General features: G+C 56.0%; 11 protein-coding genes across 11 annotated transcripts; 7 read left to right on the top strand and 4 right to left on the bottom strand.

Annotated features, from left to right (window-relative positions):
- Positions 1-47: 47 nt before the first annotated feature.
- Positions 48-2,133, bottom strand: QBC33DRAFT_591345 (uncharacterized protein). Its single transcript, XM_060431640.1, has 2 exons — positions 1,654-2,133; positions 48-1,578 (listed from the first exon to the last, which is right to left on the bottom strand). Exons 1-2 carry the CDS (start codon positions 1,868-1,870, stop codon positions 410-412), a joined length of 1,386 nt encoding a protein of 461 aa, XP_060287485.1. The 5' UTR covers positions 1,871-2,133; the 3' UTR covers positions 48-409.
- Positions 1,941-3,659, top strand: QBC33DRAFT_523129 (alpha/beta-hydrolase). The gene is made up of 4 exons (XM_060426606.1): positions 1,941-2,798; positions 2,859-2,900; positions 3,044-3,425; positions 3,486-3,659. The coding sequence occupies exons 1-4, from the start codon at positions 2,397-2,399 to the stop codon at positions 3,563-3,565; spliced, it is 906 nt and encodes a 301-aa protein (XP_060287486.1). The 5' UTR covers positions 1,941-2,396; the 3' UTR covers positions 3,566-3,659.
- QBC33DRAFT_146604 (uncharacterized protein) lies at positions 3,601-4,864 on the bottom strand. The gene is made up of 2 exons (XM_060422141.1): positions 3,830-4,864; positions 3,601-3,775 (listed from the first exon to the last, which is right to left on the bottom strand). The coding sequence occupies exon 1, from the start codon at positions 4,498-4,500 to the stop codon at positions 3,931-3,933; it is 570 nt and encodes a 189-aa protein (XP_060287487.1). The 5' UTR covers positions 4,501-4,864; the 3' UTR covers positions 3,601-3,775; positions 3,830-3,930.
- Positions 4,865-6,292: 1,428 nt separating this feature from the next.
- On the top strand, positions 6,293-10,056 carry QBC33DRAFT_554450 (uncharacterized protein; the record flags this gene model as incomplete). Its single annotated transcript, XM_060429513.1, has 3 exons — positions 6,293-8,027; positions 8,086-9,265; positions 9,342-10,056. 3 exons carry the CDS (start codon positions 6,293-6,295, stop codon positions 10,054-10,056), a joined length of 3,630 nt encoding a protein of 1,209 aa, XP_060287488.1.
- Positions 10,057-10,825: 769 nt separating this feature from the next.
- QBC33DRAFT_146686 (uncharacterized protein) lies at positions 10,826-13,209 on the top strand. Its single transcript, XM_060422144.1, has 2 exons — positions 10,826-11,002; positions 11,054-13,209. Exon 2 carries the CDS (start codon positions 11,054-11,056, stop codon positions 12,728-12,730), a length of 1,677 nt encoding a protein of 558 aa, XP_060287489.1. The 5' UTR covers positions 10,826-11,002; the 3' UTR covers positions 12,731-13,209.
- QBC33DRAFT_146665 (uncharacterized protein) lies at positions 13,007-14,848 on the top strand. The gene is made up of 4 exons (XM_060422143.1): positions 13,007-13,583; positions 13,641-13,686; positions 13,756-13,774; positions 13,840-14,848. The coding sequence occupies exons 1-4, from the start codon at positions 13,283-13,285 to the stop codon at positions 14,581-14,583; spliced, it is 1,110 nt and encodes a 369-aa protein (XP_060287490.1). The 5' UTR covers positions 13,007-13,282; the 3' UTR covers positions 14,584-14,848.
- Positions 14,849-15,134: 286 nt separating this feature from the next.
- Positions 15,135-16,163, top strand: QBC33DRAFT_510814 (uncharacterized protein; the record flags this gene model as incomplete). The annotated part of the gene is made up of 1 exon (XM_060425787.1): positions 15,135-16,163. The coding sequence occupies one exon, from the start codon at positions 15,135-15,137 to the stop codon at positions 16,161-16,163; it is 1,029 nt and encodes a 342-aa protein (XP_060287491.1).
- QBC33DRAFT_523148 (uncharacterized protein) lies at positions 15,888-17,431 on the bottom strand. The gene has a single exon (XM_060426607.1). It carries the CDS (start codon positions 17,248-17,250, stop codon positions 16,345-16,347), a length of 906 nt encoding a protein of 301 aa, XP_060287492.1. The 5' UTR covers positions 17,251-17,431; the 3' UTR covers positions 15,888-16,344.
- Positions 17,432-17,465: 34 nt separating this feature from the next.
- On the top strand, positions 17,466-19,161 carry QBC33DRAFT_146840 (uncharacterized protein). The gene is made up of 3 exons (XM_060422145.1): positions 17,466-17,836; positions 17,917-18,862; positions 18,950-19,161. Exons 1-3 carry the CDS (start codon positions 17,646-17,648, stop codon positions 19,037-19,039), a joined length of 1,227 nt encoding a protein of 408 aa, XP_060287493.1. The 5' UTR covers positions 17,466-17,645; the 3' UTR covers positions 19,040-19,161.
- An 829-nt stretch (positions 19,162-19,990) lies between these two features.
- Positions 19,991-23,595, bottom strand: QBC33DRAFT_591353 (C-type lectin protein; the record flags this gene model as incomplete). Its single annotated transcript, XM_060431641.1, has 12 exons — positions 19,991-20,060; positions 20,131-20,478; positions 20,542-20,945; positions 20,997-21,072; positions 21,125-21,818; positions 22,163-22,452; positions 22,522-22,543; positions 22,610-22,623; positions 22,683-22,797; positions 22,870-23,108; positions 23,169-23,287; positions 23,350-23,595. The coding sequence occupies 12 exons, from the start codon at positions 23,593-23,595 to the stop codon at positions 19,991-19,993; spliced, it is 2,637 nt and encodes an 878-aa protein (XP_060287494.1).
- Positions 23,596-25,947: 2,352 nt separating this feature from the next.
- Positions 25,948-27,175, top strand: QBC33DRAFT_554457 (glutathione-dependent formaldehyde-activating enzyme; the record flags this gene model as incomplete). The annotated part of the gene is made up of 5 exons (XM_060429514.1): positions 25,948-26,172; positions 26,354-26,428; positions 26,486-26,532; positions 26,588-26,792; positions 26,855-27,175. 5 exons carry the CDS (start codon positions 25,948-25,950, stop codon positions 27,173-27,175), a joined length of 873 nt encoding a protein of 290 aa, XP_060287495.1.
- Positions 27,176-27,216: the final 41 nt, after the last annotated feature.

Raw genomic sequence — 27,216 nt, forward strand, 5'->3', positions numbered from 1 at the left:
GCCTTACACATGTGCGTCAGCTCCCACATATGTAGCCTCGATAAGGTACCTACCTACTTATGAAACCACAGCAGGGCGAACAGTCAGCATCCGCCGCTAAATGGACTTGTCAGCAACACCAACGCCCTGCCGAGGGGGAATGCTAACGATCTCATTCCTACGCCCTAGAATCCCGACGAATGTTGAGGGGGGTTCTGGAGTCTCGAGCCGATGTAACTAGCCACTTCTAGACAAATTCAAAATATTTCATACGACTTCATAAGTCTCCGTCCAACTCCCACTCCCAATTGGCACAATACTACCTAGCTAACATGATTCCATAAACTATAAGCCGAGATTTAAACTTCCTAACCATGCCCCTCTAGGGGCTCTATCCAGCACCCCCCGTCCATCCCCGCTCTCATCACCGTCACCACCCCATCGTGAACCCGCCCATCCGCCCCCACTCCCCCTCCCCCTTCATCTTCAGCGCCCCCGCCCCCCTGAGGGCCCTCCACCTATTACTCTGCTCCACAATCTCCCTGTCGAAGATGAACCACCACCGCTCGAACAGCAGCTGCCCGACCTCCCACGCAGCCGGGTCGTACGGGTCGGGCCCCCAGATGCGCATCCCCTCGGCGCTGTCCTCGACGTCGTACGCCAGCTCCGCCAGCGCCAGGGGCCCCGCAGCCGCAGCCGGCCGCGCCGCCTCGGGCAGGCCGAACACGGCGATGACGCGGTCGCGCGCCGACGGCCACGGAAGTATGTCCAGCATCGGGTGGTGCGGCACCAGCTGCTGCGACGCCGTCGGCTGCCACGTCGGCGGGAGCGGGGCGAGGTCGCCGCCGCCGGAGTCGTTGTTGCTCGCCCCCGTGGCGGCGGCGCCGTCGAGGTTGCTGAAGGGCGGCGTCGGCCCTGCGGTCGGGAGGGGCGGGCAGAAGGGGCTGGTCGCTGAGAGGTCCCAGAGGCTCTTGGCGCAGCCGAGGCGTGTGGCGATTCGTAGGAAGGCTCGGAGGAGGGTGAGCTCGTTGACGGGGAGAAAGTACGAGTCCGCTGGCGGGCTGGTCACTGACGCGGATGATGTGTCTGGGGAGGCGTAGGACGAAGAGGAGGAAATGGTGGTGACGGCGGAGGAGGATGTATTGAAGACGGCGGAGGGATCGATGGTCAATGAGAAGCTAGACGGCGCCGCGGTTGTTGACGGCACCTGGGTCCCGAAGTTGAGCTGCTGGCTGTCTAGGTCTAAGCTGGGTAGTCCCCCTGTGTTCATGGCTAGGTCCTCCAGAGCCTTGTCAGACAGGTCAAACATGCCTGGTGATAGCGATGCAGTGAAATCTAGACTAAAGGAAGAGATGTCTCCTGCCGGGTTGGTCTCGACAGACGCAGTAGTTGTTTGGAGTGAGCCGGCCATATCTGCATGGACCTCAGTGCTTGGTTCTACACCGTTTGCAACATTGGTAGAAGGCCCATGACCGTTAGGTTCTTCACCGTTCGTGTCATTGGCAGAAGGACTGCCATCCTCTGGTTGAGATACACCACTTTGTGGGGACTGGCGTTGCCCCCTAGCAGCCTGGGGTCGACTTTGTCGTTTGCGTTCCCCTAAGACATGTTAGCCTTATGCGACATTGAACACGGATGGCAAGGATGTAGGAGAGTGGAGGGTACGAGTCGTACGGTATCTGCGTTGCGCTAGGACATTCAACACCCTCTTCCTCTCAGCAGCATCCTCACTTATATCCGGGACAGTAAGGGGGGCAGGTTCCTTAGGGACCCGCTGCCTTGTCCTGGGGCGGATGTAAGTTGCATCTGAACCCCGGGTTGCGGCCGCTGTGGTCTCTGCCAAGGGAGGTTCAGCACTGGGGAATCTATCACGTTGCCTTTCAGAAGCCATCAGTTACATATGAGGCCGAGAGACGTTTACTGCTCAAGGGATGTGCTAGAGCGAGGAGCGGGAGGGGGTAGGGATGGTCTTATGCATTATGGTCAGTCTCCACATGAGCATGCGAGAATAACGCAGAAGGATTACGGATAAAGAGTGACTTATTGCTCCGCCAGAATTTATTACATAGTTGGGGTACCGACTAACAATTTTTGGTTCGGGACAGGGGGCAAAATAAGACGGGCATAGAGGGGTGCTAACCTCAGATAGGTAATTCCAGCCATGTTAGTCCCAAGACCCGAAGCTGAAGTTATTCATATAATGTCGTGTGTATAGTATCACTTATGGACATAACGTCGAAATGCCACGGCCATCATCATGTCCTCCAGCAATCATGGGGATGTGTCGAATATATATAGCCTCTCGTTCTCGTCTGGCATCCGACACTCCTCATTCAGACACCATCATCAAGACACATACACAACATCCTTCTTAAGATACCCGTTCAAGTCCAAGATACCTACCGTTCTTGTTCAAGATGCCTTCCTTCACAAGCCCCGTTGACTCGGCTACCCTCTTCTACCGGTACTACAAGCCGGACGGGATTGCCTTTCGCCCACAGGACCGAGAGACCTCGGACATCACTCTGGTCTTCCTCCACGGCTGGCCCATGTCCTCTCGCATGTTCGAGCACCTTCTCGTCCCGCTCTGCGAGACGTATCGGTTTCCCTGTGTTGCCCCAGACCGCCGTGGGTTTGGGAAGAGCGATTGGAACACTGCCACGACCAGCTCCATTGGGTACGATACTTTCGTCGCTGATCTCGTGGGATTGCTGGAGCACCTGGACGTCAAGTCTTTTGTCCTGCTAGGAGCAAGCATGGGCACGCAAGAGTCCGTTTTGGCTTATCTCAAGAGCCGTTCCATCCAAGAACGCTGCAAGGTGAGGAAGAGATCTCAGTGAAGTCGCCCGAGCGAGCAGCCCGCTAAACCGTGCTCCCAGGGGTTTGTCTGGATGGGGCCGAACATGCCATTTCCTGTTCAGGTACGTTGCCTCCCAAACCACCTGCGCCCTATTGCGGAAGTGTTCTAGAGCCCGCAGCTCAGAGTTGTTCCGGGCCTAGTTATGGTCACTTGGAAGAACAAGACCGGTTTGATAAGGCTTTCTGATTCTGACATCCTGCCCAGTCGCCCGAGCACCCCTTGGGTCCTCCGAAGGAACTGTGGGACGCGATTCAGGACGGGCTCCGAGCGGATAGAGCTAAGTACGTCAGCGAGTCTCTCCCTGGCATCTTTGCCGTGCAAGCTGGGAACGAAGTCTCGACGAAGACACTCGAGCAATACGAACGCATTGTCGACGAAGCGGACGCCGTAGCTCTCGACAAGACGACGAGAATCCTCCAGAAGGACATGAGCAAGGAGCTGCAGGAGGTGGCGGCCCTCGGAAGAGTCCCCATTATGATCTTGCATGGCGACTCGGATCAAGGGTCGCCTTTGGAAGCAAGCTCACAAATCGTCAAGGATATGCTCCCATGGGCTGACCTGAAAGTCTATGAAAAGGGCGGACACGGTATGCTCAACGCCGCTGCATCCCGCGGGTTACTACAATTAGCTGACTCCTCTCGTTTAGGCTTGTACTTGACCCACGCTCCACAGGTCATCGCCGATATCGTCGGTTTCGTGGAAACCATATCCGGAGGGCAGAAGTAGAGCAACGATGTTGCTTGAGTCGCGATAGAAGCCTGGGTACTTGGACAGCCACTGGGTAATGATTGAAAACTCTCCAATTGTGTTTTAGATGAGGAGTGATAGATGATTTAGCTTTGAATATGATGCCTTTTCTAGAGATCCAGACGTTGGCCCATGAAGGTGTACAGACCGCCGCAACACGATGTAGATCGGTGGCTTGTCCGAAAGCATCTAATGGCACCCGTCAAAATCCGAGTTCTGGACAACACTGACCTGGGAACTGACAAATTTGGGAAGAGGTGCTCGGTCTGGGACATGGTTTGAGGCGGTAGCCCAGATGAAGACGCCGCGAAAGATCAAACTAGGTGGGAAGTATGGCATTTTGCTCATCTCCTGGACGTTCCCTCTCGCATAACCCGAGGCTCAGATCCTTCCGGATTCACCCAATACTTCAGCAATGCCTCCTTTGCAGTTTTAGCGCTCCCTTCTTCGACAAGACCGGCATCCTCGAAGTCCCCCATCACCGTCGACATCCAGAACCGGCACCCCTCCCACTCGGGGGAAAAGCTGAATGCGTCCCTTCCCCTCTCCGCGACGAGCCGAATTACATCGCCCACGGTGATTTCTTTAGTTGGCTTGAAGGAGAAGGTCCGGCGCGTCTCCTCGGTGTAGGGCTCACCAATGGACGAGGCTTCGACCTTGCCCCGCAACCCGTCGCTTCCGTAGCCCGGGGCCATGTCCAGCATCACGCTTGACTGTGGGGAGAGCTGGAGGCACATTGTCCAGTGGTTTGTGGGAGATTCGCCTGCCTCGTCGCCTTCGTTGAGATCGTTTCGAAGTGCGCATAAGTGGATGGGGCTGACGGTAGCAGGCAAGTTACTGGTGTCAATATTGTCCAAGTTCCAGTTGCTGCTGAATTCGGGAATGCCGTGGATATTCTGCAGTGCTGGATCCATAGCTGTAGGTCCGGAACTCGCAGAGATGTCAAGGACAAATGTTGTTTTATTGGAATTTCCAGAGACCTAGCAGATATTTAAATGGGAGCACTCTACCTCAACTGTCGTAATTATTAAGCGCCGTGTCGGGCAAGATTCCCATTACCGCATCAACGATCAAATGTGGTTTTCAACGCTCCGGCTAGCCTTCCAGCTGCGCGGGATGGTGCGGCGGATGAGAACGGAGAAGAGTCTAACCGCGGGGTCGTTACGTACTGACCTCTGCCGGTCGTTCTGGCTGAGGTACAACGCAAGGCAATTCGCTCCCCAGCGGCGCGGTGGTTCAATATCAAGGGGGCGTGACCCCGTCTGTGAAACCGGCAGGCGATGAACTTGATTGCGGAAGGGACAGGAGAACTTAAGAGCTCGAGTCGCACAGCGAGCTAGGAAGGTTCATTTTACCTTCCCACATCTTCCACTTCTCCATCCTTATATAGGTAGGGTATGTTCCCTGGGGAGCAGTGGAGGTTCCATCCATCATCTCGGCGCTTCTGGGATAACACTGCCCTGTCAGCAACGGGTTACCACGTCAAACCCGGATGGCTCAGACCCTCGAACGGCCCGCAGCCAAAGCCCTTCCCATGGCGGTATTTTAGACGAATTACAACCAACAAGGCCACTTACTCGGGATGGAAGCCTCCTGCGAACTATGGCGTTGCTGGGAATTGATCATGCACTCCGTTAGAGACCCGTACAAGCCGGCCTTCCCGATAGCAGCCTTAAGATTGCATCGGACACAAGACTGCTGAAATAAATATACAGCTGTCTACGACCGAACAGTTGATTCCATTGGGATAAGATATTGTCTGCGCGACCACCTCTATCACGAACATGATAGTTTCATCGCAAAATTGTTCGTATACTTACAAGGCGCGGGATCGCTGCCGATTGGCCCCGGATATTTGGCTTTCAGAGATGGGATATTTATAAATGCCATGTGTTGAGAAAGCGGAAGCCGTGCTTTAAACTCAGAATGCAGGTGTCGTTATGAAGACGATCGTTCTCGGATATTTGTAATCGTCATCCCCACATCTGGCGGGGTCGCCGGTGTGGGGCCGCGGGCGGGGCGCCACCACTTCAAAAGATGGGCTGTAAGTGGACAGTGTGGCCAGAGTGGATCGGGATGGGCTTGCAGCTTGTCAACGGAAGGGCGCAACGACATCGTCTAGCCCACAATCCCTGCACCCTCCACCACCCCACTGATCTGACTCGGTCTGGTTAGGAGACAAGCGCTGAAAGCTAAGCTGGGAGAGGTGGGCGGCTTCCATGACCAGCGGCCAGGCAGGCGGAAGATAGTGGACGACAAATGACACATTTTCATTTTTCTTTCCTGCTCCCTCTTATATGCGATCCCGTTCCTCTGTCAGCAATTACTCTCCTCGTGTCCTCCTACCATATTCGATTGAGCATTATCTAGTCTCTCTTTCTCTTGCCGGGCCTCGCCAGGTCGATATAATAATACATCGAACATTGGGTGCTGCTCGGCGATGGCTGCTCGTTGGTAGTCAACCTCATCGCAACAACCTTGTTCACTCGAGGAGAGACCTGGTAGAGAGCTGGCCGGGCAGTCAAAGTCAAAAGTCGAGCCTAAGGAAAGAAGCCTCCTTGGCGCTTGTCCCTCATATCCTCCACGGTTCCACATCTACAGAGTACTACGCCTTTGTTGCAGCATAACCATTGCGTGGTCCCGCCCTTCGAGTTACAAGGCTGACTTGACGCCCTTTGACTTTCGCCTGTTGTTGCGGCCGGCCACATGCCTGTGATCCTCGAGATGGACGAGTTCATCAATTGGGAAAACACCGATCCTGCCCTGGATACTGGCGCCGCATTGCTGTCTCAGAGGGACGCAGTCAATGGCTTTAGCCATGACCTCGACCTGGTTCTGGAGAATGTTGCCGGCGATGACTTCTCCTTTTGGGCATTGCAGCACTATGAGTCCAGCAACATGCCCACCTTAGACGTCACCGACGGCATTGCCCACCCTGGCCTTGGACAGGCAGAACCACAGGCATTTGAGATCTCGTTCGAGATCCCAGATGAGCCATGTGCCCATTGCAAAGCTGGCGGCTATCAGTGCAAGCGGATCAGCGAAGGTAGTTACAAGGGCTATTGCACGAGTTGCGTTGCCCTGAGGTGTGGATGTAGCTTCGGCTTGGCCTCCCCACAAGGCCGCCCCGACTCTACCACCTTCCCTCTCAACCCGTGGCCCATCTTGGGTGATCATCCGGACGCTATCCCTCAGGAGGACATCCGGCCCGAACTCCTTCATAGCACATCTACCCCAGACATCCTATCCTTGACCTCCGCCGGTGCGGATCTAAGCCTGAACGACGCTGCCGCTGCCGCCGCACCCAAGATCGGGGCCCGTTTTTCCAGAGAGTCAGTCAGGACCCTCAAGAACTGGCTCTCAACGCATAACAAGCATCCGTACCCAACAGAAGAGGAGAAGGAGATGCTGCAGAAGCAGACAGGCCTCAACAAGACCCAGATCACAAACTGGCTTGCAAACGCTCGGCGTAGAGGCAAGATCATGGCACCGCGCTCTACTTCACCTGGTGTTCGAAGCTGGTCAACCCCCATTGATATCCCGCAGAGACGCGGCACTCCTGCTGCACTCGAGAACATGAATCCCCTCCAGAGGTGGCAGCACTCTCCCCCAGAGAACGAACCTGCTTCCGTTACCGCCATTGCTCGGGCTGTCACGGCCTCGTCGTCAACCCTGTCGTCCGGGCTCAATAGCCCCTACAGCATCAACCTGACTGATGATGGGTCTGGAAGATCGCTCTATGCCGGTTCATCGGCTAGCAGTGTCAACACTTCCCATTCCAGTGGTGGCTCGTTTGCCTCGGCATACTCCCACGCCTCTCGAGGTTCCTTGGGTTCCTTCGGTTCTCTTAACCGGGGGCGCAGACGGAGACGCAGGAAGGTCACAACGTCGTCAAAGCGTCCTGAGGAAAAGACCTCTCTTACCGCGCCACTCAAGACCTTCCAGTGCACTTTCTGCACGGAAACCTTTCGGACGAAGCATGACTGGCAGCGACACGAGAAGTCTCTCCATCTCTCTCTCGAGAGGTGGGTGTGTGCTCCGAATGGGCCCCGGGCAATCAATCCAGAGAATAGCCAAATTTGCTGCATCTTCTGTGGGCAAGCCAACCCTGACGACGCCCATGTTGAGAGTCACAATCATTCCGCATGCCAGGAGCGGACCTTGGAGGAAAGAACTTTTTATAGGAAAGACCACCTTAGACAGCATCTCAAGCTGGTCCATGGCACCAAGTTTGTCAGCTGGTCCATGGAACCATGGAAAATAGCGACGCCCGAGATTCGCTCAAGGTGTGGTTTCTGCGGGATCGTCATGGATACCTGGACGATTAGGGTCGACCATGTAGCCGAACATTTCAAGACTGGTAATACCATGGCTGACTGGAAGGGTGACTGGGGTTTCGAAGCCCCTGTGTTAGAGATGGTCGAGAATTCCATACCGCCGTGTAAGTGCCGTTGTCTCCCGCCTAACCTCTTCGCAGCGACACTAACCCCTTTGCGCAGACCTTATCGACCACGAGAGGCACTCGCCATTACCTTACGAGGCTACGCAGCGACCGCCGGAGACCCCCAGAAGTGCGTATGAGCTACTGAAGAGTGAGCTCGTGTTCTACATCCTCAACGTGAGGGAGAAGACAGGGAGAACACCGACGGACGAAGAACTCCAAGTTGAAGCCTGTCGGATCATATTTGGGTCCGAAGTCCTATCCACGCAGGGAATGTCATCCAGGCCCTCCTGGCTCCGAGACCTTCTAGTATCCTCGGAGCAGTTGGCGATGCGGGCCCAGTTGGCACCCATCCGGTCGCAGAGCGATAGCCGAATGGCACAGCTCAGAATCAACGGGAAGGATAACATATTCGAAGACGAGACCATGGAGATGCAACTAGGCGAGTACGTACGAGCTCGTCGGCTGCTGGGATTGACCGCCATGGACAGCGAGCTGCAGGTTGAAGCATGCAACATACTCAGCCGCATGGAGGAGTCCTCAATCAGTCCTTCCGACGAGGTTGCGAACTTCCTCCTTCGCCTAATCTTTGCCTCGACAAAGTGGCTCAGCTCCTTCAGGCAGAGGGCGCATCTCCCCCGATCGGAGGATCTGGCGGATGAGAATATGCGGTCCAAAGACCCAAACACGATCGACTCAACAATTCACAACTACAGTAGGCTAGAGGCTGAGTTGGCAGAGTATGTCAGGACCAAGCGGGCGTTGGGTGTTGAGCCGGATGACGCAGACCTCCAACGCGAAGCTCGCATCATAATCTACGAGTTCGACGACGACTGGAACCAGACCGCTGCCGATAACCTCGACTGGCTGAACGCCTTCAAGCAGCGACACCTGAAATCAGCAGGAGCTACCACCACCACCACTTCACCGAGCAGCCATTCGCCGCTGACGATCGCGTCCGTCACCGGACGAAACGTGTTCGGCCGGCCAGCTGCACCTACCACCAACACATCTCGATCCACGGCGACCGGGACGGGGACTCTCAAGGGCGCCCAAGCGAGTGAGGCCAGCGTTATCAAGGTTTCACCCTTCTTTCTCAACGATGCGAACTGCTATCGTCGTCTCGCTCGTGAGCTCGGACGTTTTGCCGCATCTGCCATGTCGCCGAACAATCCCAATTGTCACGTTCCCTCGGACGAAGAATTGCAGCACCAAGCAAGATGGATCCTGTATGACGAGTAAGTCGTGTTAAGCCCCTCTTATCCCCTTTGATTGTCCACTGCTTTGGGACCACCCGACTAACCGCAGCTGTAGTGACGACCCTTGGAATCAAACAGCCGCCGACAACGCAGAATGGCTTCGCCGATTCAAGAGAGATGTCGGCATCCTGACGGACTCGTCGCTGCCCGGTCTGCCGCAAGACAGTGATGCGTGGAGCATTGCACAAGGCGGGACCGGATTTGCGCCTCCTTATATGTGCCCGAACCCCAAGGCGCAGGTGACGCCTTTCGACCAGGGCGACAAAGTCTCGATATCACTCCGTAGCGGGGTCAAGACATTCGAGACGGAGAGCGCCACCGCCAACAAGTTCCTCCAGGGCCTCGCCACCTGCTCGCCCCCGGCCGCCGTCTTCTGCTCCCGCGAGCTCGAGGGCAAGCTCTCCGAGTTCGTGACCGCCAAGGTCGCGAGCGCCAGCCTGGGCCTGAGCGCCGAGCCCTTCCCCAGCGACGACTCCCTCCGGGCGGAGGCGAGGGACATCCTGGGGATGCAGACTACCGCGGCCGATGACCCTGTGCTGTTGACCAAGTTCAAGACCATGATGCAGGAGAAACTGGGGCTGAGTCGGACCGGAGCTCAGCAGCAGCGGTCGCAAGCGACTGCGGTTCCATCTAGCACTTCGGCAACCCAGGAAGCGCAACAACTGGCGGCCATGCCGCTAGATATAGACATGAATATCACAGATGGCGAGCTGACGGATATCCTGCAGGATATGGACTTTGACTTTGGAGACCAGGTCTCGTTTGGGTGAGCCGACCATTTATGGGGTGCATGGCAAGGGATAGATGAGATCTGTTCACCACAGATTATGCGTTGCATATGATGGTTCTTGAGAGTCACAGCCAGTGATTTTGATAAATGGCGTTGGATCACGGGAGGAAATGTGGGTGTGGATGACACTGTCCTCCATTCTGACGGGCATATATACTATACATTATTTCCTCCGTTTTCGGTTTGGGTCTGTCTTTGGCGTCCTCATTCCTTGTCATTTAGGATATTCAACAGCTATATACCAACGCCTCCGAGGGACTCAACCCAGAGAGCATGATACCAACCAGGGAATCTTGAGTCTATGTGCGATTGCCTTGCCTGGGGACGTGTAACCCCACGTTCGTTCTAGGTATTCTCAATGGGGACAAGGTCAAGCAAGCTACCGTCGTAACCGTGGGCTAGAGCAAGTCGAAAGCCCGTACCCGTGTAACGACACGGTGGACCGGGTCGGGGACGGCAGTATGAATATATGGTCTCTGCTCGATGGACGCCCCTCCCCCTTTTCCCAAGGACCATGATGAAAGTCTCTTGGAGTAGCTAATCCAGAAAATACGCGACGCCAAAACCGACATCCAGAATTCCCCTTTCCTCCCCTCGAACTGCGCGTTTGCTGCTTTAGCCTAAGCCAGCCTGACCCAGCCTGACCCAGCCTGACCCAGCCTGACCCAGCCTAAGCCAGCCTGGCCCAACCTGATGAGCCAGGGTGTGTTAGAGGCCCACTTTTGGGATCGTATCTTGTAAGGGCACCCCTGTAGGACCCCAGGTTTGGGCCGACGTCCCTTGGCCCTGGTTAGCTTGTCTAAATTGAAGAATGACTGCCACTGACAATCTCTTTCAGGTGGTCAAGACAGACAACTGCACAACCGCTCAGCTCAGCTTAGCCTCCCGGCTGCCTTACCGACGGGAGTACTCTTTGCCTTGCTAAGGTAGGCACTGGATCGCTCACCAACTCAACGGTTCCTTACATAATTGCAAAGATGTCTTCTCACGGGGTCCCTGAGGCGTTGATGAAAAAGGTTGACGAATATGTCGACTCACTCGCGCCCCAGATCCAGCCCCGCATCACGTCCGAGCTTGAGGATTTTCAACAGAAGACCATCGACATTTTGGAGACACAGGTCATCGACGCCTTTCGCTCGCTTTTCGACAAGGACGGGGTTAGCTCTGCGGGCGCCTCAAGAAGCCCTTGGAGCCTGAACGACGCAACCCCGGATGCTTACGGCGGCCAGTCTCTGCCTTTCGCCGACGAGATCGCCAAGCTGACACGCAGCTTCAACAAGACCACCACCGATGAAGCAGGCGATGACCTACGTGACATTTTCGATCTCACTGAAGGCCGCGATGGTCCAGGCGAGACCCGGTCCCGGTCCCGTGGAGTGGACCACACCAACGCCTCCCAGGGAGCCAAGGGCTTCCTCTCCGCCGCCATCAATGTCTTTCAAGACCATTTAGATAACAACAAAGGATCAGGTGGCCCGAGATTTGAGCTTGACGGGCTTCTCGGCGTGATCAGCAACACCGTCAAAGACGCCGCGCGCAACCCAGAGGAGAAGGCGCGCCTCATCAGCCCCGAGATCAAGGAGAAAGTCGGCGCGAAGCTGCGAGAGCAGCACGCGCCCATCGCGGAGCAGTTTACTCGCATCGCGCTAGACCACATCAAGCGCTGGTTGCGCGGCAACACGAGCACGCGGGATCTTGGTGATGGCGTCAAGGGCGAGATTGAAGACCAGGTCAAGGACCTGGTGAAGGGGATTGGAGGCTTATTTGGAAAAAAGAAGCATTCCAGCGAGGGGTCTTCGAGAGGCTTTGGTGATCGGGATCGCGATGGTGACGAGGGAGAAAACAGTGGCGGCTTCTCCAAGGTCATCAGCGATAAGCTAAGTACGGGTCTTGCCAGAGTCCACAGGGAAGTCCGTCTCGAGTTCCGCAAGGTGCTGGGTGGGATCGAGAAGCAGCTGTTTGAGTTGCTGCCTAATGAGTTCCAGCGTCCGCTTGAGAGGATCCTCGGCGGCAACCCCTTCGACTCGCAGCTCGACCGCGACGCCGGGTCTCAGGCGGACCGCGATTTCGGAGACGATATCAAGGCCAAGCTGGTCAGCAAGATCCGCGGCCTCGTGCGAAAGGTGCAGGAGACGCTGCGCGAGAGCATTCTAGGAGTCGTGAGCGGCGGACACCGCAAGTTCGAGCGCGAAAGCTGGGTTTTTGTGCAGGCCATGGTGGAGCAGAAGGTTCAGAAGTACTTGCCCATGGTAAAAATCTCTGTGCCGGATGATATTGGCAATGAAGGTGTAAGTGTGGGAGCGCCGACATCTAGCGCGCAACTCGGTGGTGGAATCCAGCCTGTGCCTCCTTCACAAGGAGGCTATATTTCTCCCCCCTCTCATGAACAACATGGCGGAGAGGCGCATGCTCAACAAACATACAATCCTCCTTCGCAATGCCAACCCCACCAAGATTACCGACCCGAAAGTCATCAACAGAACCAGGAATACCGGCCTCAACAGCACGAGTCCCATCAGGAATATCGGCCTGATCAATACCAGCCGCCTCAGCAGTATCATCCTCAGCAGTACCAGTCGAACCAGCCCCAGGGCTACCAACAGAATCAGGGCTACCAGCAGAGCCAACGGTATGAACAGAATCCGCGGTACTGAAGACAGCACCACAGAGGTTTGAGCACGTCATGGAGCGCGGCGGCTATGTCTAGACACCATCTGCCAACCAAGACCCGACTACCCCTTGCCCGAATGTATCAAGGGACTGGAGGTCAGCCAGTGTCGATCCAATAAACTCGGTGTTGTCCTAGTAGTTCTGTGCACTCGCTCCGCTGGGAGAACAGCTTTTGGGCCCTCTGGCTCCTGGTGACTTTGCGCCTCTAGTCATGGCTCAGGGTGAATAAAGATAAGCGGACGGGACCCGAAGCTGAGCCAAGCCTGAACTGTCCTGAATATGTCCTGAGCAAAAGCGGCGACGTGTTGTATAAGTGAGGCTTCTTGTTGCCTAGATTGGGGTCTTATTATAGGTGTGAGACACCTACTGATTGACTACCTACTGGCACAGGTAGTCTACCTAGTTAGCACCTGGCCCGCACAGACCATGCTTGAGGAGCATTTCTTGTCAAGAACGGAGATCCCAAGCATGCTGCTAAATGGCATTCATTTTCCTGACAACATTGCAAAGAGGCTTATTATTGCAATGCCCGAAAGATGCATTCCTTGATTAGCAGATCATCGATCCGCCGTCTTCCGCCGTCCCTCATCAAGCCCAGGCCTCCGTCTCGCCGTGCCCTCCACCTGGCTCCCCCCTTCCTCCTGGATGACTACGTGCCGCGACATATGACGCTGTCTTCAGTGGAGGCTTCTAAGAAGCGCTCGGCCGCGTATGCTCATCTGCGGAATTGCAATCTTTGCCCACGGCTCTGTGGCGTCAACCGTTTCGAGACGACTGGAATGTGCCTCATCGGAGACAAGGCGAAGGTCAACGTCATTGCTCCTCATTTTGGGGAAGGTTCGTTCCTCGTTTTGGTGGCTGCACACGCATTTGGTAGTTGACCCTTCTTCCAAGAACCTTGCATCCAGGGACATAATGGCAGCGGGTCAGTGTTCTTCAGGTATGCCGTAGTCGATATTGCCTTCGCAACAACGCCGAGATCCGGCTGACAAGCCTTCCTCTTTCCAAGCATGTGCAATCTCCGCTGTGTAAGTGCCGTTGGAGGGCGCGAGTCCTGTGGCATTTAATCAGGGTGCTGACCTTCCTTGAAAAGGTGTTCTGTCAGAACCATGACATATCACACCAGAGAAATGGCCAAGATCTGACGCCCGAGGAACTCGGGGACTGGTACCTGAAGCTCCAAGAGGTCGGGAACGTACACAACATTAATCTAGTCACCCCTGAACACGTAGTTCCGCAGGTGGCTTTGAGCATCCTCCATGCCAGAGACAATGGCCTTACGCTCCCCATCGTCTACAATACGTCTGCCTATGATTCCTTGGCATCCTTGGAGCTGCTGGACGGTCTCGTTGACATCTACCTCCCGGACTTCAAGGTCTGGGAGCCAGCCACCTCCAGGCGCCTCCTGAAGGCCGTCGACTATGCTGCCACGGCACGTGAGAGCATCAAGGCCATGCACGCCCAAGTGGGTGACCTGTGCTTCACGGGAGACGGCATAGCGAAGAAGGGTTTGCTAGTGCGGCATCTCGTCATGCCGGGATTCGAAGCCGAAAGTGCGGAGATTATGAAGTTCTTGGCAGGAGAGGTCTCCCGAGACTGCTTCGTCAACATCTTGGAGCAGTACCACCCGGATGCCCATGTTGGCAAGCCAAACACGAGGAGCAAAAGTGCCTCGGCGGGGCAGCAGGGCCAGAAGCCCCAAGCCAAAGAGATTCGCTATGCCGAAATCAACAGGGCCGTGTCGCGGGAGGAGATATCTACTGTCCGGAAGGCTGCAGAAGCGTCTGGTCTGTGGAGATTTTGCGACCCTCCCAGACATGACGGTTTCAGCATATAAAGGAAGACGGCCGGCTTCTGGCCTTGTGGCTGCAATAATTCCCCATTTTTTGTCGCAAAGAGTTTTCTCTCCTGCATTTCCTGGCTGGAATGCGTCCCGTGTCAAGCTCTGGACAAACAACGTGGCCAAAGAAACCGCTAGTTGAACCTCGACTGATCCATCCATCCAGGTTTCTAGGGTTGCCTCAATCCAAATTTGCCGCCCATATTTTGCGCTTGTTGGTTGTCCCTCAATGCGAGGTTCCCATGGGAAGGCCGGCAGCAGCACGAGGCATCTTCTTTGTTTACTGCTCACGTATACTGTCCAACGAGGCAGCGAGCTTCCGGAAGGATGCCTGCGTCGAAACCGCCTTATATTCTTTCAGCACCAGGATGGTCTTTATTCCTCGGCTGGCCACACCTGGAACACACCGCTAGAAATATACTAGCTCCAACCAGTGGAGGTGGGGGGAGTCCAGTTATTCAAATAGGTCTCACTCCAAGTCAGAAGATCAGTGTCCAGAGAGAGTATCCCAGAGGTCACAGAGTCAGATGCCATCTTGGGAAAACATCATGAAGGCCCACGAAACCGCTGAATTGGAAGGCGAAAGCAGCTCTGTCTCCCCAACGACTGACACTACGCCACCACTGCCGGTCCGCCAAGGTGTTCGAAGATGCTCGCCGAGCAGCTCGACGGGGCAGAGGAACGCACAGAAGAATGGACGCCCACCGCTGCAATTGAGACCGAAAGCCGCGAGGCCATCCATGGGACGCCGCACGTCTTCAAGCCAGTGGTTCCCGCCGTCCCCCGTCGCCAATTCCCAGCCAGAGCCAGAGGCGGCGTTGCCCCGAACTCTAGAAGATCTTCACATGGAACGACTTTATCTCCTGGAGAGCCTGCATGAGCATGACAAGCGAGCAAGGATCCTATTCACGCAGCTGTCGTCAACCCAGGAGCGGTTGCCGTGTGCCCAGACCCTCAACGAGTCGAAGAAGATACGCAAGGCCGTAAACACCATCAGGAAGAATATTAACCGCAATGCCACACAGGAGAGATCTACCCTCGCGCGGCTGAGTGACCTCTACATTGAGATCCAGGGCCGGGAGCGTTGGCACCAGATCCAGCAGCAGAAGGCGGCGTCGCAGGCGTGTCTCTTTGGCCCGTACTACCCCGTCTCTCCCTGCATCATGGCCCCGCCCATGTATTCAACCATGCCCTCACCGGTGGCGCCCGACTCACCTTCGACCATGTCATGTCTGAGTCCCCTGTCGCCGACATTTGTCCCTGGTACGACATTCCCCGAGAGCATCTTTTGGGCTGGAGGGGTGAGAGATGGAGAGGATAGCAGTACCCAGACCAACACGGAAGGACTTGGAGACAAGGATGATGATGAGCATGCTTCGCCCGGTCTGCGGTGGGAGTTTGCTGTTGACGACTGGGAGGACGACGGCTACTTGGATATCATGTCAAAGGCGCACGAGCGACGATGCTCAATGGCCACGACGTTCCCTCCAAGCTTCAAGCTTTGTCACAGACGGTTGAGTCTGCCGTCTCTACGGACGTACTGGCCCGGTTCTTTCTACGAGGAGGATGAAAAATAGATTGGTAATGTAAAGGCTGCTGGGGGGAGAAGGCGGGCTTTTGAGATGTGAGCTTGGCATTGCTCGTTGGCACTGTATTTTTTATCTCCCATGGAATTCCCACTATCAAAGCCTCGGATATTACTGCCGCCTTGCAAGAGAATCCCTGCCCCTTTCCTGTAATATTAGGCTCCTGCAATCCTTAGGCAAACTCGCCAAATTGACCATCATCAAATCCAAGATCTTGAGCCGACTTCTGGGGTATTGCGCTGGAAGTGTTACCCTGCCCTTGTCGCTCTTGCTGCTCTTGCTGCGATTTGACAACCGGTGCACCCGGAGGGGGGGGCAGAATACCACTGCCCCTCGGGGCGTTCGCCGACGGCGGAGGCGGCAGGGCAAATGACGAAAGGCTGGCCCCCTGGCCCCCGAGACCTTGCTGCTGCTGCCCCTGCGGCCGAGCCTTGCGCCCCAGCTTCGCCCCTCCCAGGTTGACGGTGATGGTCTCCCCCTCCTTCAGGCTATAGTCCCGCCTCTCCGCCTTCCCGGCGGCCGCCTGCTGGCCCGCCTGCTGGCCCCCGGCCGATGCCAACCCCGACCCGGATCCCGATCCAGCCCATGCGGCACCGGCAGCGCCACCAGCGAGGCTCAGGGACTTCTGCGCCTCCTGCAGGCCGACGCCAAAGTCGAAGGCCTCGCCGCGCTCCTCGAAGCCGATGCCCAGCGTGGCCTTGCGGCCGGCGCCGTCCTGGACGCGCAGGGCGAAGAAGCGGCTACTGTCGATGGCGGGCTCGACGACGGCCGGGTCGACGTATGGCGCCGCCGCGAAGAGCTGGCCGGTCGACGGGTCCTCCAGCACGATGTCGGCCTTGACCTCCTCGTCCTCGTCCTCGCCGGTGCCGCCGGGTCGGGCCACCGAGGTCTCGATGATGCGGAGCCGGCAGGAGAAGATGTTGCGCTTGGGGTCCTCGGTCCAGCTGGCTGCCTTGTAGCCCTTCAGCGAGGCCAGCGGCGGGATGTTGTAGACGTGGACCGACTTCGCGACGAACAAGATGCGTTGGATGGCATCAGCCGGCAGCGGCCTGCCCGTCGCGGGGTCGATGGTTTCCATGGCTTCTCTGGCTGGGAATTGAGGTCCTCGTGTCTACAGCTGGTTTCATCTTTCAGAGTTGGAGCTCGACAATCTTGGAGGGGACGATTACGAGGTTCAAGGGAGGGAGTCGGTTTCAAAACGCCCCGCCAATTATCTTGCTGTACGCAGTACACACCCCTGAACCCCTCCACAAATGGAGGGGCCCCATCGTGGAAAAGCGGTCTGGCATGGCACGGTGAGAAACCTAGTCTAGTTCGCCTGTACAATAAATTAACTCCTCTCCTCTTCAGTTCCTTTCATTAACACCCATGCCACAGTACTTTTCTGTAGAACCATTCTAGCTTCATTTTGACTCATCGCATACAAGGTTCGATGCTAATTATCACGAAGAATAAAAAGACTCCAATCCGTGCATGTTTTGGCGCAGGCCTCTCCCACCCTTTACCTCTTTCCGCGCATTTATAACGAAAATGGCGACGGGCGATTTGGAAGGAAATCGAGAGCAGGCTGGGGAGCCGACCTCCCAACCATTAGCCATCCGAACAACAGATTCCAAGCCCGAAACAACAACGACGACATCGCAAGATGGCTCCGCGCCTTTTGAGTACTGACTTACCCACCTTATTTCCCTCCCTCCCAACCTCTCGTGCAAGCACTGACAGCCTTCTCCCAACCTCCCCCCAGCATCGTCGAGACATACAAGAACCTCCTCCTCTCGGACCCGGACATCTCGATGCCCGTTGCCGCCATCGAGGCCCTGATTGCCCTCCTGGGCTCCACGCCCGCGACGACGGCAATGGAGACGGTCTCGGTCGTCCGCTCGCAGGCCGAGCGCCTGCGGCGCGCCGTGCCGAACCCGATCCCCCTCACGGCCGGGACGGACCTCTTCCAGCAGTACCTCCTGCGGTCTCTTAAGGGACAGACCACAGGCGGACCGGCAGGGACAGCGGCCCCGCCCCCGTCCTTCGACGCCACGCGCCAGCACCTCCTCCGCAACAGCCGCCTCTTCGCCGCCCGCGCCAAGGCCGCCCGCGACGCCATCGCCGACAGGGGCAGCGGCTACGTCCTCGACGGCAGCGTCGTCCTGGCCGCGGGGTCGTCCCGCACCGTCGCGGCGCTGCTCCTGCGCGCCGCGGACCGCCACACCGCGAGGTGGGGGTCCCCGCGCTTCCGCGTCGTCCACGTCCTCGACGACGGCAAAAACGACGACCACGGAACTACTACCAACAGGGGCGGCGTGGCGGCCGTGTCGGCGCTGCGGGCCCGCGGCGTGCCAACGGCGACGATCGGGCCCGAGGCGGCGGCGCACGTGCTCTCGGCGGCGCGCGTCGACATGGTCTTCGTCGGCACCGAGGTGGTGGTGCAGAACGGCGGGCTGCTGTCGCGCATGGGCACGTTCCAGCTCGCGACGCTGTGCCGGGCCGCGGGGACGCCCTTCTACGTCGCCGCCGAGACGCACAAGATCGTCAGGCTCTACCCGCTCAGCCAGGCGGACCTGCCGCGGTGCGGCGTGCAGCAGGACATTCTGGATTTCCGGACGGACGACGACGGCGAGAGGGTCGAGGCTGGCGGGAAGGGCGAGGCTGGCGGTCGGACGGAGTTGCCGGGGCAGGTGCCAGTCGACTATACGGTACGTGTGTGAGAGTGGGATTGGGATTGGATCCATCCCTTTGCGCGAAAGTGAAACTGACAAGAATTTGCCCCCCACCCTAAACAGCCCCCTGGCCTGATCTCGGCCATCATTACCGAGCAAGGCGTCAAGAACCCGGCGGCCGTCTACGACATGCTGCTGGACATCTACACCTGAAAAGGCCACACGGATGGGATCTCAGGCCCCGCCTCTTCCTGTACACGACGAACACGACACGTTGGAGGAACAGGTCGTATGGTCGTGGCTTTTGGTGCCTGGCCTGGCGTGCGAGCCCTGCACTCGGATTTGAATCGTTGGGCTTCGCGGGCAGTCACGAGGACGAACATTCGGCCTTTTTTTAAGAGGATGAGTAGAACACGAAGCGCACCCGCATAAAAATGGAGAGAGGATTGGGTTGGGATGGTTGACACTCCAGTGCCGATTACGCGGCAAATCGCTATTTGTTGGGCAGTTGGGCAAAGAGTATTTCTCAGAAGCCCGGCCTGGGGCCTTGTGTTGACTGTTGTTGCGCTAGGATATGCACGCCGCCAGGAATGTCTGTGGTTGGGCAGAGCCCCTGGGCGGGAAAGCGATGTTCATCAATCCTCTCGCGATAGAGAGCCTACGACCCTTCAGGCCTGTCTGTGTATATTAGTTTACCCCCAAAGGAGATACTGCCACGGGGCCTTGCCGAGTGGCTGCGAAGATACGGGTCGGTTCGGGGACTTTCAAAAGCTGTGCGATGAAGCTGTGCAATATGCCACGCTTCTCTTAATCCTGCCAGCCATCCAGAGCCGCACCATTACGTGTATCCAATTGATTACGATATCCAAGCATTCCCAAAAAGAGTGACCGAAACGAGGGCGACGGGGAGGAGTCCAACCCCTTCTTAGAACTTTGATCCAAAAAATGAAAACATAGCGTGCATGACACGGGTCCGTACAGGGACATCTGCAAAGAACCGACCGCCCTATAGAGCCGTAAACACCTTTCTTATGAGCCAGTACCGCCTTAGATCGGGCGAAGTTGAGTCGCCTTGACAAGTTTTACACGCAATTATGTTGAAGACTGGCGGGGGATAGGAGGCACATCTGGGAGTACCAGCGCGGGAATATAAATAGGGCAGAGCTAATTGTTGTCTCGGACAACCCTCGCCCCGCACCACGCATACAGATAGTTGCGCTGGTACCAGTTCACGCTGCCAAGTGTGTTAGCTAAAGCATCTACTTTGCATAAGGATGCGTAAGGGGAAAAGGGGCAACTCCTACAAGGACTTCCTTCCGGCAATACGCGGATGCGTCGCCCATGAACCTCCGAGGACGATGTTATGCTTCTCGTCGAAGAAGTCGGCCGTATATCCCGGATACAGGGACATGGGCGTGAAGCCGTCCCACTTCCGGAGGACGGAGCTCGTCCATTCCCACACACCCCCCATCTCGGCCTGGCCGGCCAGTCGGTCGCCATTGGCCGTGACGGGGACCGGGTGCCAACGTTGGAATCCAACATTGGCACCCTCGAGGTCGATAAAGAGTTCATTCCGTTCGGATGGACCCTCATCGACCCCATCTGCATCCGGGTGTGGGGGCGTCTCCTCGACTCCATCGTTCGACAGGTGACTGCGGTGGAGTTAGTAAAGGGGACGACGGGCTTTGGCAGACTAGGAAGGTGCTAGTACTAACCCATTGACCGCAGGGACGGTTTTCCCGAGCTTGTTTTCTGCCTCCTCTCGCTTAAGAGCATCGACATACGAGTATACGCTGCGAGCTTCTTCGAACGTGGGGATCCGGCCGCCCATCCAGGAGGCACATCCGGAAAGCTCATCGTATGATGCAAAGACGGGCCAGTCGAGGGCGTGTTTGAGCGGCACGAGTCCATAGACCGTCCGGGCAAACTTGCCCTCCAGGAACGACTTCAGAACATCCGATGTGTCGTTTGCATGGCCGTTGTGCCCATTAACAAAGCCATTGACGGCCCCGGCTCCGTTGGTAAGGCCATTAGTCTCCTTCGCCGGCGTGTCGGGACCGACCTCAGCCCAAGCCTCTGGCACCTTGGTGATGTGCCTCTCGTACATATAATGGGCGTACTGAAATTCTTAGTGTCAAGAAAACAGCCTTCAGTTCAAAGATACACTTACCTCTTCATTCGTGATCGGCCTCCCCCGTGCTTGGAAGGCACCTACTTTGGCGAGTCTGCGAGGCTTCTCGTTATCCCTACGAGTCTGTCAGTGTTGCAAGGCACGCGAGGCTGCAATATTCCTCGTACCATCCATAATCAGCATCCGGATCAGTCATGTCTTCGGGCTCATCGATGCCGACCGAGATCTCCTGCGCAGGGATATCAAACCATCTGTTCGGGACTCTCGCAGAGCGTGCCTTTGCCGCAAGTGCCTCCCAGTCTGGATGCGGGATGTTGGGAGGTGGCGATGTCTTGTCGCTCTGGAGCATCATGTAGAGTAGCGTCTCCAGATGCATGGCCTCATGCTCAAAACCGACCCACAGGGCCCGGCCGACATTCCGCGGAATCGCCTTCGCGCCATTCGAATACAGCGACAGCACTCTATCCCGAACCCGGCCTTGGTAGGTTAGAATTTCGTCCTGGGGCGGCCATTCGTCCGGGATCTCTGAGTGAGCATGGCAGAGTTCCGGATTGTCGACATCGGGGTCAATGCCCCTCTCGAAGATGCCGTGATAGTAAGCCGGATCGGTTGGGGGTTCGTGGGTGGTCTTAGTCAGCTGGATGTCGAGGAAGGTTGGTATATGACCCAGGTAGAATATGCAGGCGTTGCGAAGCTTGATTGGCTTGTCCAGGAGCTCCTCCTTCGGCAGCATACTACGAGTGACGACATCCCACGCAGCCCACAGTGCCTGCCAGTCTTCGACTGTGGGCAGGGCCGAGCTTGCGTATGAGGTCGGCACTAGACTAAATGGCATCTTCGGTTTGGTGAGCATATGGAGTCCTGTAGGAAGGGAACACAGTCAGTCTTGTCAGTCTTGTCAGTGATAGTGATGATGATGATGATAGCCAGCAGATAAGCGGTTGCTTAGTGCTTGGGTTACAGCCCGAACCCCGCAGTCCAACATGATCAATCAGGCCATAGGGTTGCGGGGCTTAGTGTAGGTATGGTTATTAACAAAAGGCCTTTTGGGCTCGAAAATTCAATCCGACTTGTTCCATATGCCGGCAAAGTGCGGCGTGCGTGGGGGGGAGGGAGGGAAGGGAGGCTTGGTCGATGTCATGGGACTTCTCGAAAGGGTAAAGGCTCGCCATATTTCAGACAGGTTGGGTATGAGCCGAACATACCATACTCGTCCTGGTATTTCCACTGGCCAATCTCGATCATGCCTGCCGTCTGCCAGAGCTGTTCGGCCTCCTCTTCGGAGAATTTCAGGCTCTGCTCCACCTGGATGCGATCGTGAGGCCGGATGAGCTCTCCCATGACTAACGTGTCACGAAGGGGCGAGTAAAACGCTTGGTGACGTCCTCCTTGGCAAGCATCGAAGACGTATTCGCCAATGACCCTCCAGTCCTCCAGTTTGAAGGCATCATGCCCAAGAACCTCGTTGGCATGGGCGAGGCCATTGAGTATGAATCTAACGCTGATGTCAGCACCTTATCGCCACCCAACCCGCATGACCAAGACAAGAGGACGTGGGCCATACTGATGAGTGAGACCTTTCCTGTCTGTGGTCGCGCGAGGTTAAGTATATCAGTTAATAAACAAGAGGTTATTGCATGAGTTGGACTAACCATTATAAGCGTGACTAGTGTTGGTTGTCAGTGGTTTGTTCCAACTGCGAAGATTGAGATACGTGAGACGCACTATACTTTTGCTGGGTCCTGACATCCGTCCAGCCCGATTAACATAGTATCGCCGTTGCCCAGGACATGGGCGAACCCCCCGAGGAAGTCGGCAGCATCACCTCGCAGGAAGTTCCCTATATTCCAACAATAAGCTGCCTGCACTGGCTGAATGGAGATGAAGGTGGCTGGATAAGTAGCAGACGTACCGATGCTCGATCCCAGGCTCAATATGCACTTCTGCCTCGAGACGTTGAATGGCACCTTCAGCCATTCTCTGCCGTCGTCGTACGTCCCAAGCAAGCCATGGCAACTGATGTGCTGATAGGCCGGAAGTTGGGCCAGTGTACGCTCCAGCTCCGTTCTCGACAGGTCCAAGGCATAGTAGTCTACCCGCTTCTCTGCATCCTCCAGTGCTTGCAGAAGCAAGTTTACTTTGCGAAGATTGCTAGACGAGTTAACTCAGCTCGGGAGGGCCGGTCCACGCATTGGCTAAGTCGAAACCTACCCGCTGCCCAGCTCGATGATCGCGGAGCCCGAGGGGATTGTCTTTGCTATTTCAGCAGAAGCAGATTTCAGCAATGCAATTTCGTCATTGGTCAAGTAGTACTCTTCCAGATACGTGATCTTGGTTGGTGTTAGCCTCATGCCGCTCAAGGAATCGTTGCCAGGAGGGAGGGAGGACCCACCTCCTCGAAGAGCTGCAGCCCCTTCTCGTCGTAAAGGAGAAGCGTGGGCAGCTTCCTAGGCCCATTCTCAGGGCTGAACAGTGACAGAATGTCCTCCTTCAGGTTGATCTCGACAGCCGCGCCACGGATGTCAATGATGTCAACCTTAGCCTTAGGGGCTACCGAAAGGCCGTTTTCTTTCCCTGCCTTGAGGAGAGGGGAAAGTTCGTACGGAGCGGCAAAGGCGGCTTCTGCAAGGGCTGGCATTTTGTCCCTCTCGAACAGACGGGACAACCCAGGGATACAGTGTGATGGATGGCTAGGGCAGGATAATTATTGGACAGGCGGCAAGGCTATTATTCCCATGCACCTGAGGTTTATATGGACGAACTGGAGGTTGAGCTGCAGACTGAGCAGCGGTTTAGACGGATGAGAAAAAGTATATCTGTCGAGGTACTTCTCGTTGCGAAAGCTAATAGTCTATATATAAAACAGAATAGCAAGCGACGATGCCCACAAGCCATGGGGGCAGGTGACCCGCCCGAGATGTACCTCCCGCGCCCTTGGGGTGGCTCACAACGAGCCATTTAGTGTATATGGGAACATATTGGGGATAGCTGAGTAGCGGATGTAGGGCGTGTAGGGAGAGATTCAGGGAACGCCGCCCTACGCGGTAGCGCCAAAACAAACAAGACAGGTACATACCTACTCTGGTATGTACCAACAACACATACACACATCCACATCTTGCCCGAGCTTGCAGGGTTCAATCTAGAGGTACGCAATGGTTCGCGTCGGCAATAAGCATATTAACACGGAAGAGAGAAGGGAATGTTGAAAACCTTTTGTCATAAGATGCATCGAGCATTGCCTCATCCTGGGGAAAGAGTGGGAGGCGTTGAGGCCAGGAACAAATCAAGGGCCAGAATCGCGGCGTGTCAGCTCGAGAGCCCCACGCCCAGGCTATCCGGCGGGGTGTTAGCGCCACCCTTATGCAAGTGAGCATGATTGTTCCTGACGAAATGCGATTACAAAGTGCTGGATCTCACTTCGACTGTTGACCGCGAAGTATCTCCGACTTTGGTGAGATCCATGGATTTCTCCGTTTGGCCGTTTGGCTGTCTGGCCTGTGGGGTCTAGAACCCAACGTTTATTTGGGGGTACCTTCCATGTCTGAATGTGATTACAGTAGGTACAGCTGCAAGTAACCAAAGCGCTCAGAGAGGGGCCGGCAGCTCTAGAGTGACAGGCTCCAGAGTGACAGGTACCTCGTTATACACTACGGGTCAGGGGAGGGACGTTGGACCTGCTCTGCCCAGGCGACCTGACGCACTGGCATCGTCACCACTTCCCAGTTTTCGAAATCTAGCAATTCAACGTGGAGTACGCCTTTGTTTTGGCTTGAGGAGTCCCTTCTGGAACAGGAATAGTGCTTCCACACCTCCCGGCACACCTAGGTACATTACCTACCGTCCTGGGCAGGTGGGTTTTGTCAAGTGCTTTCTGTTGTATCGACTACATCGTACACATAGTAGTAGTACTCCCCCTCTTCATGCTCGTTTATGTCAAGAGGCAGGGCTGTATGGAGTACCCACCACGACCAACTTCGTCCAGCATGCGCCTGGTATTAACAAGCTGCAGTACACGGGCGGTGGTCTCGGCAAGTAGGGAAAAGCAGCCGACGTCTCTGCAATGTCGCTTTAAGTATGCACCGTCAATGATAGCACCTGTGCTACCTAAGCTAACTTTGCTCTCTACCTAGCTTGCTCCCCTTAGTTAGGCACTTAATCGGCAAGTATTTGAAAGACACACCCCGTGTAGAAGACAGTCAATCAGTTAAGCACCTCGATAAAAAGTCGCCGTTGTTGTTTCTCATGCCTCATGACAGAACTTGAGAGCTTCATCGACGTCATCGTGTTGTGAGACGAGGGGTGCCAAAGCCTCAACCGAGGTGTGACTGGCTGACGACCACACTGCGTGCGTCCTTAGTAATTAGTCGAAGTCAACCCGACGTGGGTGGCTCCATGTGTACCACAACATGTCGATGGAAAGGGCGAGGTGCAGAAATGATGTGCGGGGAAGGCTGTTCGATCTTCAGTGGACGCCAGCCGCGCACATACCTAAGAAGGTACTTTGCCCGGGATATCAACACATGGAGTGAGCGGTTTAGACAGTTTGGCCGGAACTGTTCGCCCCTCCTCAACGAACTAACCTTCAGGTCCTTACAAACCAGCCGGGGCAATATGAGAGCCGAGGCCGAGTTGATGATGCGGGGGATGGATGACTTGTTGAGGGCTGATGCCTGATTGGAAGCTCTTCAACAAAACTCGTCAGCTGATACCGTGCCGCAGCATGGATGGTAGCGCGTAAGCATGCGCGAAGATTGTCGCGTCGGCCATACAGTCTCACCGCCGCCTGTCCTCTCGATAGGTTGTCGTGGGGACGGGTGCTTCTCAGTTGTTCTTAATTCCATCACTCCTCCCCCCCAACCCCTTGCCTCCAACCTCCAACAACACCGTCAGTCTTACTTGATTCTCTATTCTAAACCTAGGCCAGCAAGCCGACGAATCAGTCAACCAACCAAGCCAAGTCTCTCTCGATTGTCGGTGAATCGCCACCATGGCTGAAAGAGAAGCCATCAAGACCTACCGTGCCAGCTGTCATTGCGGTGCCTTTATCTTCGAGGCCCGGGCGCCCGAGATCACATCAGCGGCGGCGTGCAATTGTAGCATCTGCACCAAGAAGGGCTATTTATGGACCATCCCGGCAGAACCTATGACTATCGTCAAAGGAGATGGATCCCTCAAGGAGTACACTTTCGGTCCAAAGAGAACGGTTCACATGGTATGGTAGAACCGACAGCACTACAAGAATGACTGCAGTTACTATTTCCGGATCCGAACTCATGGGAGCCGGTCGAGGTTGCCGGGCTGCCATCGCGTAATGCCCTCAGGGGCGGGGGTGGAGTTGGTGTGCTCTACGGATTAGACTTAAAACGTTCCTGATGCTGACCGAGATTTATTAGTTCTGCCCAACATGCGGCACACCCGTCATGGGTCGGAATGACAACCTTCCTGCAGGGCAAGAGATTGCGCTTAATGTATGTAACATAGCCTCCCGCCCTGGATAACGATGCTGAATAACATTGAACTCTTAGGTCCGGACCTTCCAAGACCTGGACATTCAGAAGCTGGAACGCAAGGTGTAGGACACCCCGATCCATAACATACGTCGTGGCACACTACTCACACTACCTTAGCTTTGATGGTCAGAAGTTGAACCCCGAATATATCCATGCGGCTCCCGTGTTTGCCGGGCCCGAGCCCTCGGCCGTTGTCGAGGGTGGCAAGGTCTACACGGGAAGCTGCCATTGTGGCGCCGTCACTGCTGCTGTCAAGGTCGAACCCTTGGACGACACTTACCCCGGTCCCATACTTGAATGCATCTGCAGTATTTGCCAGCGGGTATGAGAGGCTGCTGTTATTTGCACAACGCATCCCGTACCGAGACTGACCTGTCGTCGCAGGGCGCATATATCTGGATCTATCCGAAGAATGAACAGGTCGTAGTCCAAGGCCAGGAGAACCTGTCATACTACGTGTTCGGGTCGGGCAACTATCGCAAGGCTTTCTGCAAGACCTGCGGTGTGCACATCATGAATGACCAAAACCCCCTTACCGAGGAGGAAATCACAGCCCAGCCGGAAGCATCCCGAAAGATGCGGGCTATAACGCAAGGCTTTCTGCCAGTGACGCTTCGGATACTCAACAATTTTGACATCCATTCCGTCAAGACTGCTGTAGCCAAAGGGGGGAAGGAGCTGGCGCCAGCGTATGTGAATCCATAACTGTCGCCACTCAAACAGACAGACGACAAGGATGGTTCTTT

This window comes from Phialemonium atrogriseum (assembly GCF_030411735.1).
Source record: "Phialemonium atrogriseum strain 8032-3 unplaced genomic scaffold QBC33scaffold_2, whole genome shotgun sequence".
Lineage (NCBI taxonomy): Eukaryota > Fungi > Ascomycota > Sordariomycetes > Cephalothecales > Cephalothecaceae > Phialemonium > Phialemonium atrogriseum.